This window comes from Pangasianodon hypophthalmus, chromosome 5, assembly GCF_027358585.1.
Source record: "Pangasianodon hypophthalmus isolate fPanHyp1 chromosome 5, fPanHyp1.pri, whole genome shotgun sequence".
Lineage (NCBI taxonomy): Eukaryota > Metazoa > Chordata > Actinopteri > Siluriformes > Pangasiidae > Pangasianodon > Pangasianodon hypophthalmus.
In genome coordinates, this window is record NC_069714.1 from 2,517,829 (window position 1) to 2,536,734 (window position 18,906).

The following is an 18,906-nucleotide window of genomic DNA, read 5'->3' on the forward strand; positions in this document are numbered from 1 at the left end:
GTCTCTCCTCCAACAAAAGAGACCATTTCCTTTCTTCTTGCACATTCCTTTCAAAGTTTCTCTAGTAAAATATTTCTTTATTGTCATTGCTCTAATATGCACCATATCCTGTCATAGTATTACGACTTTATTCTCAAAATCTTGTATTTTTATTTTTTTAAACAGCGACCCTAAAACGTCGTCGTACAAATTTACACTGTCGCACAGCCAAAATTTGTGTTGTGACCCTACAGCTACTCACTTTTTCACTTAATGTTCTGTTTCCTGAATCTGAGTACTGAATCTAAATAAAACTGGTGCATTTTTTAGAGGAAATCGAATAACTGAACTGAGTCGTGACTTTGTTGACCACGTTTAACCTCCGGGTGGCGGCAGCGGGGCGCGAGCACGCCGTGGGATTTGGCGTGAAAGGTGGTCCGCGGAGCAGCGCGCGCCCCGGCCTTCATCACCGCCGCGAGTCATTACGCCAGACGCAGGATAGGCGACGTCCAAAAAAGCATCCTAACGCAGTGAACGGTTATTTACGAAGTTTAAAGTTACCTGTTTCACAGGGAAAAGTTACGGGAATGTTTTGTTTTATTTTATGGGCTTCAGGCTTGTGAGGGGGAAAAACCGGGAGAATTGTGCGCCATAAAGGACATGAATGTCATTTTCATCTGAGATGAAGAAGAACTCGACCGAACATGAGCGCGCAGATCGGGGAGCAGAAACCGCTGGGTAAGAGATACAGTACAGCAGCCTGGAGTGTAGATGCAAACCAATAGGATGCGAAACATGAATAAGTGGTTGGCTATTTGATTAAGTCTCCAGAAATGAACTAGAGCAAGATGGCAATTTCTGTTTCCCTCTTGATCAATCTGTTCATCTGTTGTGTGTAGGGAGGGGGCATTTTTGGTAATTCTTCATAAATTCAATTCTGTAATAAATTCTGTCATATTTTTCATATTTTTATAATTTTGTCATATAAGTCTTAATGGCAGTGCTATTGTAAGTGCCAGTCGTGCTGCAATGAAAGATGGACTAATTTCTAATTTCAGATTCATGGTTTTGCAGATATAACATTATCTCTATTATGAGGGCTGTTTTTTTTTCATATTCAAAGCACCTCACAGAGCTGGTGTCTGTCTATCTTTCTGTCTGTCTGTCTGTCTCCAGGCGAGACTCCAGTCCAGTGTCATCAACAACAAACAGTAAGTGACACTCTCTCTCTCTCTCTCTCTCTCTCTCTCTCTCTTTCTCTCTCTCTCTCAAATCTAAGAGCTACTTGGGTGTTGCACTTCTGTTTACAGTATATGACCTTTCCCTAATTCTCTTGTTTCCCAGTGGAGGGATTATATCCAATAATAGCCCTTTAATCTGGAAGTACATGGTTGCTCTGAAAGACACACACACACACACACACACACACACACAAACACACACAGGAACACGTACATCTCTTAATGCCCTCTTATATAAACAGTGCTGACTGAGACAAGAGAAGAAAGCAAATACAGTCATGGGAAAAAAGTACACCCTCCTTCAATTCTATGTTCTATGTCAGGGCCTATATAATGATTGTGTGGTCCTCACCAACTTCTATAAACAAACAAATAACCAAATAAAGTGACAGCAACAACAAAAAACAACAGATTTCAATATGTAGTCATTTTTTCCCCAAAACGTAAACCAACATACAGAAACCACATGGGAAAAAAAATAAGTACACCCTTGTGGAACCCTGGTGTGGGAGACTGTAGAGAAAGACTCGGGAGACAGGCGGAATTTTAGCGGCGCTCCGGGCTCACATTAATTCAGTCCATGCTTTTCAGCGCACTTTCAACAAACCCAACAAAATCAAAACACTGGTCTGTCCAGTGTCGCAGCTTTCTATCCGTCAAGATCAAGTTCATGCTGTGTGTGAATGTGTGTGTGTGTGTGTATTGTGCGTGTCTTGCAAGTTCCGCCAGCTATCTTGCACTCTCTTTTCTCTCTCGCCAGTTACGGGAGTCCCTGAAAGCACAAAGCCCCCAGCCCTCTGTCCAACAAGTCAGTCTGCCAAACAAAGGGGAGAGAAAAGGCAGGAGAATGCAATAGCGCCCCCCCCACGCAAAACCGCTTTTACCTGGCAGAAAGCCTGCTCACACGACTCCATCCATTGGACCGGATCTGGCACTCCTTTCTTAGTGAGGTCAGTCAGCGGGCTGGTGACATCCGAAAAATTAGGTACAAACCTCATATAATAGCCAGCCAGCCCCAGGAACTGCCTCACACCCTTTTTGATCTTGTGTCTCAGGCAGGCAATCACTGCTGTCTTATCAATTTGGGGATGCAACTGCCTATGGCCAAGTGGAATCTCAGATACCGTAATTTGACCCGCCCAATTGCACGCTTCTTCAGGTTCGCTGTGAGTCCTGTCAATTTCAACTATCTCAGGACAGCCCTCAGATGTTGTAAATACTGCTGCCAATCATTGTCATCTAAATAAGCAGCGGCATATGCATTGTGCAGGTGGATGATTCTGTCCATGAGACACTGAAACGTTGCTGGGGCTCCAAACAATCCAAATGGAATGGTGATAAAAATTGGTGTAACCCAAAAAGAGTGGAAAAGTCAGTTTTCTCTCGAGATATTGGAGTCAAGGAAATCTACCAATACCCCTTGGTTAAGTCCAGTGTCTAATAAAAGCGAGCCGTGCCTAACAGATCGAGAATATCATCAATGTGAGGCATCGGATATGCGTCAAATTTAGACACCATGTTGATTTTGCTAAAGTCCACACAAAAACACCAAGAACACCAAGGCTGCTCCAGTCACTGTGGGACTCCTGGATTATTTACATGTTGAGCCTAGCCTTGAGTTCATCCCGAACCACTTTTTTTGTTTGTTTTTCAGGTAACCAGTATGGGATGCATACAACCACACCTGGAGGAGTCTCATTAGTGTTCTATGAGATCCGTGCAACCGGGTAGAGGTGAAAACACTTCCTCTTGCAACCTGGCAACCTGTGCTCTCTGGGACGGTGAAAGGTGGTCTCCACAGTGGACTGGGGTGAATTGGGCCTCACTTTTTAGACTTACCTCCGGAACTTGCACAGTGTCCGTGACATAAACATAGTGCTTTGGTCAGTCAGGATCTCTTTTGGGATCCCGACTCGGAAGATAACACAGAAGAGTGCCTCTGAAACACTGTATGCTGTGAGGTTGCACAGAGGCATAGCTTCCGGATATCACATTGCATAATCCACCAGGACTAACACAAAGCGATATCCTTGTGTGCACCTTTCTAATAGCCCAACCAATACCAATACCATACCAATTCTTTCAAACGGGACCTAGATTAAGGTTAATGGACTTAATGATGCTTTTGGGGTGGCCAGCAGATTCACCAGCTGACATTCGCAACATGCCGCCCAGCACCTGCAAACATTGCCGCAAATGCCCGGCCAATAAAAACGAGCCATTAGTTGGTTTAGTGTCTCATCCTGCCATAAGTGCCCCACCATCAGAATATGGTGAGCCACCTGGAATAATTTCCCGATGGCTCTTTTGTACGAACAACTGGGTCGTTTCCTCTTTAGTTCAAGTGTCCTGTGTCACTCAATATAACCTACCCTTAATAATTGGGAAATACGGGTAGGAGAGCGCAACATTAGGCTGAATTTGCTGACCATCACTTGGTCGAAAGACATGCCTCAGGGTCTCATCGCATGACTGCTCCAAGTGAAAATCCCACAGGGGAATCCCTGCCAAGGTGGATGGGTGAGGCAAGGACTAACCACCACCTCCATTTTATGCTTTTGCCCCCCGGAATTTAATACTGACTGGGACCAGTGGATTTTTGTGAACATCCCTGTGCACACACCTCACCTTCACCAATCGCACATTCCCCAATGCCCTGCAGTGAATCAGGATTCGATGGACAGTGGTTTGATTAAACCCTGAGTACACGAAGGCCTGATGTGTACTCTCTTGTGTACTCAATGACACGCGGTACGTTCCTGCTCAATCGGGGGAGGCCTGCAGCGCATCAGGGATCTGGTTCAGTATTCCCACTTCCATGTAGGCTGATCCTGGAAATGCCCAGCTTTCCCACTGCAACTGCAGACCTGCCTGTGCTTTCTTGGTGGGCATCTAGCTGTGTTCTCTATTGAAGTTTAATAGGAACACCTGTACACCTGCTCATTTATGCAGTTATCCAATCATTCAATCAGGTGGCAGCAGCATAATGCAAAAAAATCATGCAGATACAGGTCAAGACCTTCAGTTATGTTCACATCAAACATCAGAATGAAGAAGAAGTGTGATCTCTATGACTTTAACCATGGTGATGGTTGTTGGTGCCAGATGGGCTGGTTTCAGTATTTCAGAAACTGCTGCTCTCCTGGGATTTTCACACACAACAGGCTCTTTCACACAACAAAACTGTGCGAAAAACAAAAAACATCCTGTGAGCGGAGGGTCTGCATACTGAAACACCTTGTTGATGAGAGAGATCAGAGGAGAATGACCAGACTGGTCTGAGCTGACAAGAAGTCTATTGTAACTCAAGTAAGCACTCTTTACAACCGTGATGAGCAGAAAAGCATCCCAGAATGCACAACACATCAAACCTTGAGGTGGATGGGCTACAACAACAGAAGAACCCATCAGGTTCGACTCCTGTCAGCCAAGAGCAAGAATCTGAGGCTGTCACGGGCACATGCTCACCCAAACTGAACAGTTGAAGAATGGATAAAGACCAGGTGATTTTTTTTCTAATCTTCAAGTTTGAATGTAAAGAGTGACTTTATGAGTTACCAAATCCTTCCTGGCAGCTCGAACCAATCTGCATGCTCAGTTGAGTTGAGGTCACGTGACTGACTCAGCCATTTAAGAACATTCCGTTTGTTTGCCTTAAGAAGCTCTTGGGTTGCTTTCGCAGTATGTTTTGGGTCAATATCCATCCGTACTCTGAAGCGCCGTCCTATCATTTTTGCAGCATTTGACTGAATCTGAGCAGACAATATAGCCCTATACACTTGAGAATTCATCCTGCTACTTCTATCAGCAGTCGTATCATCAATAAACACCAGTGACCCAGTTCTGTTGGCATCCATACGTGCCCATGCCATAACCACTGCCTCCACCATGTTTGACAAATGATGTGGTATGCTTTGGAGCCCTTCCTTTCCTTCTCCATACTCTTCTGATCATTCTGGTACAAGTTAATCTTGGTTTCATCTGTCCAAAGAATCTTGTTCCAGAACTGGGCAGACTTTTTTAGATGATTTCTAGCAAAGTCTAATAGGACCTTTCTGTTCTTGAGAGTTACCAGTGGCTTGTATCTTGAGGTAAACCCACTGTACTTACATTCATGAAGGCGTCTCTTGATTGTAGACTTTGACAACGATACACATACCTCGTCAAGAGTGTTCTTGACTTGGCTAGATGTTGTGAAGGGGTTTTTCTTCAACAAGGAAAGAATTCTGTGATCATCCACTTTAGTTGTTGTAGAACAAAAACAGGACAACAACAGAAAATGGGTCTGTCCCAGACTTGTTGCTTTCGCTCCATCAGGTTCCAGTTCTGTGTATGGGTGGGTAGGTGGGTACAGCTCTGCCAGCTGTATCACACTCTCACTCTCTCTCTGGCCAGTTACAAGGGTCACTGAAAGCACAAAGAGACACAAATAAGTAGACTGGCAGTAACAAGACACAGAGGAGAATCACCATGCTGGTTTGACCCACCTCCTTTCCATCCACAGCTAAAGTCCTAAAGTCTCTGCTATCTCTCTGATAGGTCTGTTTTGTTATTTCAGCCTAATGATGGCCTCCTTCACTTGCATCGACACCACTTTGAATCACATATTGAGAGTTCCCATGAACAGCTACCTAATGCAAATTCAGCACTTGGAATCAACTCTAGACCTTTTATCTCCTTAATTTGACATGAAATATTGAGGAAACACCTGACCATGAAACTGCTTATCAGTCAATTGTCCAATTACTTTTGAGCCTGTGAAAATGGAGGGACTATGTAAAAATGTCTGTAATTCCTAAATGATTAATGCAATATTTTTGTTATACCTCTTGAATTAAAGCTGAAAGTCTACACTTCAGTCACATCTTGATTGCTTCCTTTCAAATCCATTGTGGTGGTATCCAGTGTTCAAATCCAGTGGCAAAATTATGAAAATTGTTGGTGTCCAAACACACACACAAACACTGATCAGCCATAACATTAAAACCACCTGCCTAATATTGTTTAGGTCCCTTTGTGCCACCAAAACACCTCTGACTCGTCAAGGCATGGACTCCACAAGACCTCTGAAGGTGTGCACCAAGGTATGTGCTCTGAAGGTATCTGGCACCAAGACGTTAGCAGCAGATCCTTTAGGTCCTGTAAGTTGCGAGGTGGGGCCTCCCTGGATTGGACTTGTTTGTCTGGCACATCACACAGATGCTCGATTGGATTGAGATCTGGGGAATTTTTGAGGCTAAGTCAACACCTTGAACTCTTTGTCATGGTCCTCAAACCATTCCTGAACAATTTTTGCAGTGTGGCAGAGCGCATTATCCTGCTAAAAGAGGCTACTGCCATTAGGAAATACTGTTGCCATGAAGGGGTGTACTTGGTCTCCAGCAATGTTTAGGTAGGTTGTATGTGTCAAAGTAACATCCACATGAATGCCAGGACCCAAGGATACCCAGCAGAACATTGCTCAGAGCATCACATTGCCTCTGCTCTCACCCGGCCATCTTCATGCTCCATGGTCCAGTTCTGATGCTCACGTGCACATTGTAAGTTCTATCGGAAGTGGAGAGGGGACAGCATGGGCACTCTGACAAGTCTGTGGCTACGCACTGTGTGTTTTGAAACCTTTCTATCATAGCCAGCATTAAATTTTTCAGCAATTTGTGCTACAGTAGCTCTTCTGTGGGTTCAGTCCAGATGGGCTAGCTTTCACTCCCCACAAGCATTAACGAACCTTGGGTGCCCATGACCCTGTCGCTGGTTCACCGGTTGTCCTTCATTGGACCACTTTTGGTAGGTACTAACCACTGAATACCGGGAACACCCCACAAGACCTACCATTTTGGAGGTGCTCCGACCCTCGCCAACACCATTTGGCTCTTGTCAAAGATGCTCAGATCTTTATGCTTGCCCAGTTTTCCTGCTTCCACCACATCAACATCAAGAACTGACTATTCACTTGCTGACTAATATATCCCACCCCTTGTCAGGTGCCATTGTACTGAGATAAACAATGTTATTCATTTCAGCTGTCAGTGGTTTTAATGTCATGGCTGACCAGTACATATATATATATATATATATATATATATATATATATATATATATATATATATATATATATATATATATATATATACACACACAGGATGTCCATACATGGGGAAATTTTAGCAAAATGTAACTTTATTTACAAAACATCATCTACATGATTGCCATTTCTTTGTAAACACACACGGAGTTGTCTCTCTCAACACAGTTTGCATCAGTGTACTGTGTGATGTGCTTGTTTCCTTTTAAAGTCCATCGCAACCTTGCGACAGCTTCCCGATCCAGCAATGAGAATGATTTCAATACGTTCTTCTTTTGTCAAAGACATTCTTAAAGGCTATCTGAAAAAATATATATAATATAAAATATGTCTGAAAAGTTCTGGAGGACATTGTTCTGGAGGATATATATATATATGTGTGTGTGTGTCTGTGTGTATATATATATATATATATATATGTGTGTATATATATATATATATATATATATATACACGATTTCCGTTATACTTGTCACAACATGTTTTTATTTTTTTCATTAATTGGAAGTAATCATAAAACAAAAATTAGAAAATTAAACTAATTTTATTTATTTAACTGTTCTTAGTACTAGTCAATTTTATAAAAGGAGTTATTCATCTAACCCTTGGAAATAGTCCATCATAAAGTGGGACATTAAGTCCTAAGCGTTCATGCAGTGGAACCATTATTGAATCATGGCCATAAAACTGTTTTACCTTTTACTGTCATGGACGATTGTTTATTTAAATAGTCTGCTCTGTGTCTCTGTTCACCTTCAGACTATTCAGTAAAAGCAGGATAGAGGTGTCTCCTTAGTGGAAGGGCAGATGAAACAGGAAATGGAAAGTTTCATTGTGAATTTCTCTGAACTTTGTTATAATAAACGGCTAATAAATATGTCAGACTTTTTGTCTCATGATAGCACTGAGACTATTTTGCCAGCTTTGTCCCATCAGACTCACATCAACCCATTTAACATGATCTTGCCAGGTAGCCAGCTAACTATATTTTCTTGTCTATTTTCCATCCCATGTTAAAAAGAGGGCAGAGAAGGGCTGACAAACTGCAGAGCAACAGATGGGCTATATTCAGTAATTATAAACCTACAAACTAACCTCTATGTTAAGCTGACCTGATAAAAGGGCCAATGAGGGTAGATACTAAGTAAGTGTACCTAAATTGAGCACGGTGTAGATTTAGACAGTAATGTAATTTCAATATTGCAGTCCCTGTTTCTAAATGGCCAGAGAGAAAGCTATGGTTTATGACTAATAATTGTAATAATTTGTGGACTAACATTAGTAACTTATAACTAGTCATTATTAACCATCTCTTGTATGTTCCTGAATTTTCATTAACAGTAGAAAGTTTACAGTACATTAGTCAGCTGTGGACTTTCAAGGTTGAAAAATTCTCAAATGTTTGAAGACAAAAGTAAATTTGACTTCACTGCAAATGTACTGGAGTGACTTTTGCACTGAATTTATCTTCTGTTTTCAACTGGGTTTAACTGATGTAAATTGTTGCAGAGGTAATTCTGTGAAAGTGTGTTTAATTACATGTAATCGTTTACAATTTACAGGAAGGCAATACAGTAACAGCACTGAGGTCTGCTGCCGGTGAGTTTGTATATATGGGGGGGTTCTGTTTGTGTGTGTAAGTTTGTAAGAGCACAGCGTTCCCTCGCCCCATCATGCCCTCAACCTTGAACAACAAACAAAGTAGGACAAGTCCCCTGAGTGAGGAGGGAGCGAAAGCTGAATGAGTGAGAGAAAGAGGGAATGAGGAAAAGGTGTAAGTAGCCCAGTGTACTGTACTACCAGTACACAAGAAATAGTTTAAAGTAGAACTTTAACTTCTTTTCCTATTTTATAATGATAAAGGACAAATATCCCAAAATAATTATTATTGAAAAACATAATTCCTGGCTTATGATATGTGTGTGTTTTGTGGATTCTACTAATGTATTAATGGAAATACCTAGAAACATGACATATAGAAAATACATTTAATGAATCAATCACTCCACTGGCTTTTTTCATTTCTACTTTATCACAAAAAGCATAAAAATATCTTTGCAAGTAAAGGTGAGAACAAATAAACACCTCCTGTTCAGTGCAGAAATTAATCCTCTTTACTATTTCTAATTAATTATTTTACTTGTGTGTGTGTGTGTGTGTGCGTGCGCGTGCACATCTCAGAATGCATAACACATCAAACCTTGAGGCAAATGGGCTACAACAGCAGAAGACCTGTGGAAGACTGGAAAAAAAGACCAGATGATGTTTTTCCAAATTTCAACTGTTAAGTTGGTGAGCCTGTGCTCACATTCCTGTTTTTGGCTGATCAGAGTGGAAACCACTGGGATGCATTGTGTATTCTGAGATACTTTTCTGCTCACCATGGTTGTAAACAGTGGTTATTTGTGTTCATAGCAATCCTGTCCAATCTAATCCAAGCTAAAACTAGTCTGGCCACTCTCCTCTGACCTCTCTTCAACAAGGCATTTCTGCCTGCACAACTGCTGCTCACTGGATGTTTTTGTACCATTTTGTGTAAACTCTAGAGACTGGGCAAAGTCACTGAGATCACATCAGAAGTTTAGGGGGATCAATATAGTTTGCAAAATTATTTACAAATAAAAAATATAAAAGATTGCAGAAGTACCTCCATTGCTGTGAAAACCCTAAGTTAGATCTTTTGGAAAGAGCCATGGTTACAGCTTAAAGAATTACATCATTCACACATTTTGTCATTGGTAGATTTTATGGCACTGAGTTTACTACACTATTTTGCCCCTAGTGGATTAACAAAGACTAGCTCTTTTTTCTAATATTTCAAATCTGTTACGGTCCACACTGTGCCAGATCAGAACATTTATTGGGTTGATCCTGGCCCACGGGCCATATGTTTGACACTCTAGTCTACAGGAAACTGTATGTAGGGTTTTCGATGGAAGCATTGTTTTAAATGTCTAAATGTTTTGTTTTCCTAAAATTTGTTTTCAGTTATATGTTCATTGCTTTCCTCTCAGTCCAACTCTTTTTCATTGTCCATGTCCATGGGATTTGTCTATGGGAGACCTCCTGCAAGACCCCTTCCTCGTTTCTGTTCACATCATAACAGATCCAGGTGAGGCAAAAACACTCCAAAGTGCTGCAGACCAACTCCTCTCCCTCCTCCACCCACAACTGACCCTCTTCAGGGTGTCAGAGCGAGCAGAAAGGCCCCAACTGAGGCCACAGTGCCTCACGGACCTCCAACTATCTCTTCGTCCGTGCTTATCTGTCATCCTCTTCCTGCAAGAAGGTTCTGGAAGGGAAGAGAGCCATGAGCAGCAGCTGAGGCGCCCTCCATGGCGTTACCACCACACAGAGCAAGTAAAAGACTTATCATTTTCCCCAGTAATGCAGGATTTCTTCATACTAGCCCCTGGAACACCACTCTGGGCCTTGCGGCAGGTACATGGAAAGGAGATTGTAAGATTCACTATTTATTGCAGATATGAGACCTACAATGATCAGGTGCGTCTCTACAGACTGCTTCTGCGTCGTCCTCTAGCACAGAGAAACAGGCTTTATAGCTTCTGTGTGGTCTACTCCAACCACCATATGGAGATTCAGCTATCATTTAAGAGGTCGCCACGAGGACAGGATCCTACCCCCACAGAATGCACCTTTATGGAGATACGTGTGACAAATATGGGTGGACTCATACCACTTCTGCCCTATCCCTGTAGACCAATCAGTGACATACGTTGGCAAACCAAGGATTACGATGGGAATAAGATATTGCTGCAGGTGAGACTCTGTGTGTTGTGTGTGCTGATTAGAATTGCATGAATGAGCTAGTTAGCTCATAATACTGAAGTTTCGGGGGGGAGGGGGGGTTTGCAAAGTTATTTACAAATAAAAAATGTAAAAGATTGCAGAAGTACCCCCTTTGATGAGAAACCCCTAAATTGGTGTGTGTGTGTGTGTGTGTGTGGTGTGGGCTGGGAAGAGATTGTCAGGTTTGAATTGGCTGGAAATTACAGATGAACATATGCCAGCTCAGATACATCCCCCTTCATCTGAAAGTAGTCTCGCCAAAGACCTGCCTCCAAATTTCTGTAATGACTTAACACAGAGCTACAGGTGTCATAACAGAGAAGGCTTTTCCCTTCAACTGTCTTTGAGCCAAATAGCTCACAATAATCTGCCTCCAAGACACACAGTGCCCCACAGGCAACTTTGAAACTCATTCCACAGACCTGCATGAAGAGTGTGCTCACACATCTTAGCTGAAAGAAGCATTTCTGCTCCACTAACGCTTTGTGTATATCTCCCAAAGTTTTATGAAACCAATACACTAAAGTAAAATATTGTATAATGTGCTTCTACCTCTGTTTAATGTCAGGATAAGTAGGTGAGAGAGGAGAAAGTAAAAGAACTTAAAGTATATAATCATAAAGGAAAGAATTGATATGATGTCTACATAACTGGTGCCCATGATTAATAATTAGGGTAATGGAGAGGAGCTGATGGAGAGGATGGCAGTTTGATGTGAAAGCAAGAGAGAAAAAAGTAAGAAGGAGAGATAGAGAAAAGCAGAGGCAGAAAGAGAGAGAGAGAGAGAGAGAGAGGAAAGGACCTACAGGAAAAGGACGGCAAATTCCCAGCTCTCAGTGCAGTGAGGTGTGGAGTAGGAAACAGTGGACTTTTGTCACAATGTGACATCCCTCCTCACCCACCTCTGCCCCCCTCCCCATACACACGTTTGTCTTACTATCCTAGTGAGGTCCTTCCATTTACATAATTATTAATGCAGCTAATTAATGCTATGCTACACCTAAACTTCACCTTAAAAACCCAAAGGAGACAGTTTCGCTCCTTAAGTTTACTTTTTTTTTTAATAAAAGCTGAAACAAAAAATGCAGTTGTCCCCATATATTCAATATTGTCAGATATTTCTATCAGATATAAAGCTGCCAGATATTCCAACATTAATTCAGTGTTATGGGAATGTTTCAGTATTTCATGAAGATGTGTTTTGTTGTGCCATGAAGTAACAAATATTAAAACACGCACACACACACACACACACACACACACACACACACACACACACACACACACATAGTGTCTTCAGTCTAACAGAAAACACCAATCAGAATAAGAAGCATTAATTGCCAAATAAAAGATGTATGAGGGCAAAAATCTCTTTAAAATGATGAGAATTGTGCATTCAAATGTGTCCAAACTTTAAGGCACTATAAGGGCATTTTCACACTTGGTCTGAACACTTAACATATTCTGTAGTCCTTCGCTGAGATAAAAAAAAATACATTATATGTTACCCAAATATACAATATAAGGACATTTGTAAAGTTGTACAGTTGGAAAGTTTGTACAGTTACAATTTAAATACCAGTGATCTGTGAAAAGTTACTCACTGCCAGATTTATGCAGTCAAGATATTCACATTTGGGGAATTTTCAAAAGTTCCAATTATTTTTGGGTGGATCAATAACGTATTATGACTATAGCATATAGTATTATCACTACAGTCATGACTATAGCAGGGGGATGTTAATACTTTCAACTTAGACCACACCATCAGACTCAGATTTGACCCTAACATTAATTAAGTGTTGTTTATTCATACATGTTTAAGGGTCCCAAGGGTCTCTTTCAGTTTAAAGAGGTAATGGGGTTTAGTAGAGGCAGGAATTGAACCACCAGCCCCAGAGGCACAAGGCAAACATGCTAACCACCCTATCAACTCACTAGTCAATAGCAAAAAAACAGATTGAATAGCTAGGAGAATTTGCATACAACAGGCACAGTGAATTTGGGTGCTGAGTCTTATTGGACAGGCATGTTATTGACAGACAACTGGATGTCATTATGCATTTTTGAGGTTAATGCAAAACAGGATGCGATTTTACTCATCGTGGTAGTCTACTTTTCGGTTTTTTAAATAAGTAAGTATAATTATACATAAAGCTTCGATTAAATCTTATCTGACCTGTTTTAAAACCTTTCCATAAATATAGTCCATATATGTCATATAATGGGAGGCTGAAATGGATGCAGTTGCATTTGAGCGTACTTTAATAAAAGGCAGGTAGACAAATCCAAAAACTTAGTCAAGATCAGTGGGTTAAGGCAAAAACACAAGAACCAAGAAGCTAGCAAAAGTTTTAAAAAAAAATACCAATCTGAGCATCTATTTCAGGATGTGGGTGTGAAAGTCCAATATATAGTACCGTTGGTGACAAGTGACAACAATCTCTGACAAAAGCACCTCTAACTCAGGTTCGGTCAAATAAATATTTTGGATGTATATGAGATAAATATCGTTATTTACATGTAATATGCATATATGACATGCCCCCAAAGGTATTAGTGGGGGTTTGTTTCCATGCAGCTGAAGCTAATTCATCATTTGTGCTTAAATCACTTGCGCTTAAACAGTCATATGAAATTTCATGTCATACAATTGTTTCATGATGTTAAGACAGAAGCTTTGTACTCTCATTCTGTACTTGTGTACAAATCTGTACTCCTTTCTATGCAACTTCGATGAATAAGGGCCTTTGTGCCTAACATCTGTACGTAGCAGTGGTACAGCTAGGAAATATTTGTTATATAACCATTTATTATTTAATGATTTGCTGTTGACCAATGCCATGTTATTGATGTTGCCATAAAATACCTTTATGATTAGAATAATATGCTAGTAATAGGGGTAAATGACATACCTCATGAAACCAGCTCTACACTTTATTTTTCTCCTCTTGCATTAAACTTCCTATACTTCATTGCATGTCACCTCAATATCCCTGAGCTCAGACTGTAGCTAGCTGGCTACAAGAAAAATGCATGATTCTGATTGGTTAATCCTGTTTCTCACCATAGTAGCTAGTCCACACCAGAGCTAGTCAATGAAATGTGATTAAACAAACTAAAAGATGTGTCCATTTGGCTGGGTGGTTAAATCTAGAATTTCAATGATGATTCCAGTGACCTTTTATGAACATCATTTTAGCTCAATGTGCACTTTGGATGCAAAGGAGCACGGCAGCTCAGAAAAGTCTATCTCCGAAATGACAGAAGCCCCCTGACTGCTGCCCAGTGTGGAGATGTATGAATAAACAAGATGGAAATCGACAAGGGTTCCTACTATGTGTCTGTCTCCTTATTCACATTTCGACAGGATTAAGTCATTCCTTTTAAATAAAGTAGCTTGGAAATTCTGAAATTTAATTGGCTGAAAAACAGAAGTAAAACAATACATTGTTTCATTAACTATCCAGTTTTCATTCTGCCATTACAGTGGTTTTAAAAAATAGGTTGGCTGGAGCGATTTCGCTTTCCCAGACGATGCAAGAGAGCTGTTTCTTATGAAATCTGCATTGTTTCTAAACAGCTAACTACATATTTAAAGTAACTGCCCATTCAATTTTAAATTAGACAAAGTTGCAGAGAAGTCATACAAATGTTTTGTTTTAAACGAGCTCTGAGTAAAATTCAGCTTTGAATTATATAACAGCATGATGGGGGGATTTGGGGTCCAGAGAGATTGTGCCAAAGTCCATACCAAAATACACCCACTCAGGGAGACCACAAGTGTTCCACAGGGTTCTGTACTTGCTCTACTTTTTGTTTTCCACATACAGGATTAAATGAAAGAAAACAATGTTTTTAATTATTTCATACTTAAGAATTATATGCTTGTATTATAAGTATTAAATGCTTGAACTGTTGAGTTGAAAGTTGTGAGATCAATAATAACACTGCACTTATATAGTGTGCTAATGTCAATCACCATAGATTAGTATTTAAAAAAGCTGTAATTTTTCTGTGTGCTTTCTTCCTTCAGGTACAGGGCTCATCAGAACAGTCAAGGGACACCATTCCCTCCTCTCCATCTTCAGAGACTCCCTCTTTTCCACCATCAAACGGTTATGGCCCTGATGCCTATCGGAAGTGTCACTGCCAAATCACTTCCCACTCCCACACTCAGAATCCGCTCATGCAGACTTCTCAGACTCCCCTATCACTGCAGTGTAAGCAGGAAGACATAGAGAGTGTTCAGTGTAGCCAGGAAATTGTGTGTGCTGGATGGACAGATCTCCACACTCACTCCCTAATCTCAATGGCAACAGAAGCATTTCATTCAGTAAGCACCTATCCTTCCACCTCCCATCCATGCAGTCCCTTCTCTCTTACAATGCCAAGGTTCCGGATAAATGTAGACACATTAGTAGGAGCCGAAGAGACAGATGTAGACACGGGACAAGCAGTAATCAGCAGATCTGTAGATCTTTCTGTGATCTCAGCTTACTTGCTCCCACAGACACAAAATAATTCAAAAGCTAGAGTCCCACAGCCTCTATCTGAGCCTCCGCAGTTGTTCAGCAATGCATCATCTCTAAAACCCTTAAATAAAACAGCATTGCTTCAAAAAAGTGTGTGTGCTCCTCAGGCCAATTCAAAGTGGAATAGAGGCGAGCATCAGAGCAATAGCTCAGAAATAACTAAAGACTGCACAGAGGAGGGCAAACAGGAGTTCTTCATCTGATGCACAATCACTGGATAATGAAACCTTCATTCATCTTCAATAATTGCTTGATCCTGTTCAGGCTCACAGTAGATCCAGAGACTATTTAAGGAACCTATTTTAATTCCCTGGATACATGTCATTTAATTACTTTGTAATTAAGTAAAATCCAGCCCAGTGCAGGTGAGCAAATGCTAATTGTAAAGTGGGTGATCCGCACTTATATATTTCATTCAAAGACCACTTTGTAAATATGAACTTGCTAAGACATGCTCCTTAAAATGTTTTGTAAATATGTCTTTGCTTCATATATGCAGAATATTGACAAACATTTACAAATGTAATTTAACCATCTAATGTTACAGCTGTCACTGGCTATAAAAAGATGCATGTTATAATTATTTTTCATTTGTAGCTAGGAACAAGCTGAAAAAATCAGCCAGAAGTGTTTGTTCTAAACTTTAACTTGCTAACATATTTGGATTTGTACACAAGATTTATTTTATTATGATTTTAATGTGGTGTCAGTATAGGCTGTTGCTTGGTTAAAAGAATAAAAAACAACTCTCTGCTGTCTTTTTCTTTTGGGTCTGTCCATCTCATGTGGTCCAATAATTGTAAAGCTGGTTGCTTGACCATTTTAAATTTTCCTAAATTTTTTGAGTGATTACCTCTATGTATTGGCATTGCAAAACCACCATTTTTTTTTAATCATTTCACTTGGTTTATACATGACGGCCATCTTTGTGACACAACAAATTTTGGTTATACAGCTGTTTACGGAAACCTCAATATCTCGGCTCAGGGTGGTCATAGCTCCTTGGAACAAAAAATGATCTCTAGAACGCATTACAAGGTACATGTACATACAAGCAATTTGAACATTGTTGTTTCTTAGACTTAGAACTTAAGTCCTGTAATGCTCAAGATTGCTCACAGTTCCACTATTAGGATCAATTTATGATGAGAAGGTTTCGAGTGTAATTTTTTAGGGGTACATAGGTTTCAGGTTTGAGACTTTTTTTAATGGGGGCAAGAAAGTGCAATTTCTTAAGATTTACAGGTTGAATATCTCTGGTGGGTGAACAGATACGAACCTGAAATTTTCTAGTAATAAGACCTTGGTTAGCTTGTTCAGGTGTGTTTGATTTGGGTTGAAGCTAAACTCTGCAGGACAGTGGACCTTGAGCACCAGATTTGAAGAACCCTGATCTATCCTGTTGGTACAGGTGCACAGTTGGTATGTGTGAATAGATTTTATCCAAATATTTAATTACAGTGTTCAGTTGGGTGTTTTACAAATGAACAGTGTCATAAACAGAGCTATGGTGTTGTTTCTCCTGTGCTAAAAGCAGTAAGTGACTACAGCTCAGAAGAAAAGGAGTTACTTTGTTCAAGGTTCTTTATTTGTCACATTTGTCACACTATATGTGATGTATTAATGTAGTGAAATGTTTTTCCTTAGTGCCTTGTCCCACAGTGCAACAGTGATACATAATAAAACAGAATATAATAAAAGCTGAATATAATAAAAGCAGAATATAATGAATAAAATAGAAAAATGAAACAATAGAATCTATTAGACAAAATATAGACGTTATATGTAAAAAAAAAAAATGTTGGCAGCTTGGAGGAATGCTTAACAGTGCAGTAGTGCAAGAGTTTATGTTTGTCCATAGTGCAACTGTTTGTGTATGTGTGTCTGTGTGTGAGGTAGTAATATGCAGATTTCTCAAGTGTCCTCATTCAGTAGCTGGATTGCCTGAAGGTAGAAACTCCTCCTGAGTCTCTCTGTGATGTATGTGATGCAGGGGAGAGAAGTCCTGATGGTCTTCTCCGCTGTCCTCACCGCTCTGGACAGTACATTCCGGTCCTTGGCCGTAGTGCCTCCGAACTAGGTGGTGATGCTTCCAGTGAGAAGACTCTCCACAGCCCCAGTGTAGAAAGCCTTCAGCACCCTGTGAGAGACCCTGAACCTGGCCAGACATCGTAGATGGTAGAGACGCTGTTGCACTCTTGTCGCCAAGCTGTATGTGTGTGTAGTCCATGACAGGTCTTCTGTGAGATGGACCCCAAGGTATTTGAAGCTGCTCCCCCTCTCGACTGTGGCCCCATTGATCAACAGGGGGCTGTAGTTCCTCATGTGCTTCTTACCGTAGTCAATAATCATCTCCTTAGTCTTGGTGACATTCAGGGAGAGACTGTTATTCCGACTCCATGTGGAGAGGATATTTACTTCCTCTAACTAGGCCTTCTCGTCACTGTTGGTGATGAGGCCAACAACCACTGTGTCGTCGGCGAACTTCACCAGCCTGTTGGAGCTGTGTGTAGCCGTGCAGTCACTGGTGTAAAGGGAGTACAGCAGTGGGCTGAGGATGCAGTTCAAGGGTAGGATGTGACGTTACATCAGTTTGTAAGTACCGTGAAAAGAAATTTCTATCAAAATATCACCTATTTGGTAACAGTTGGAATATGTGTAATCCCTTGGAATATCACAAAAAAACCTATTACAAAAGGACTATGAGAAATTCGATTAGAGCACATATCAAAGGAAATGAACTATTCTCTAAAACTTGTCCCTGGTAGGTCACTGTGTCCCACTTGCTACAAAAGTATTTTTGTGATCGAAAAAGAAAAATGTATCAAGCAGCGTGAGGACTATGTATTTACCAACTGTACACCTGTACCAACATGATAGATCAGGGTTCTTCAAATCTGGCCCTCAAGGTCCACTGTCCTACAGAGTTTAGCTCCAACCCTAATCAAACGCACCTGAAGAAGCTAACCAAGGTCTTCAGGATTACTAGAAAATTACAGTCAGTTGAGTTTGGAGCTAAACTCTACAGATTTGAAGAACCCTGTGACCCTCTTTTCTTCACATATCCCAGCTTGTTAGGAAGCTAGGCTCAGAGCACAGAGTCAGCTATGATACAGCAGAGATGGTTAAGGGCCCCACAGTGGCAGCTGGGCAGTGCTGGGGCTTGAACCCCTGACCTTGTGCTCAGTAACACAGACCCTTAACATTTGAGCCACCACTGACTCCTGTTAGATTCTGATAATGTGACCAGTAAACT

General features: G+C 40.8%; 1 protein-coding gene across 2 annotated transcripts; it reads left to right on the forward strand.

The window, feature by feature from the left end:
• Positions 1–412: 412 nt before the first annotated feature.
• LOC113546998 (protein FAM124A) lies at positions 413–18,698 on the forward strand. Of its 2 annotated transcripts, none has more exons than XM_053234267.1 (4): positions 413–717; positions 1,156–1,190; positions 8,868–11,085; positions 15,152–18,698. In XM_053234267.1, exons 3-4 carry the CDS (start codon positions 10,264–10,266, stop codon positions 15,851–15,853), a joined length of 1,524 nt encoding a protein of 507 aa, XP_053090242.1. In that variant the 5' UTR covers positions 413–717; positions 1,156–1,190; positions 8,868–10,263; the 3' UTR covers positions 15,854–18,698. The 2 variants fall into 2 exon arrangements, with proteins under 2 accessions (XP_053090242.1, XP_053090243.1); XM_053234268.1 differs by having other exon boundaries at positions 10,367–11,085.
• Positions 18,699–18,906: the final 208 nt, after the last annotated feature.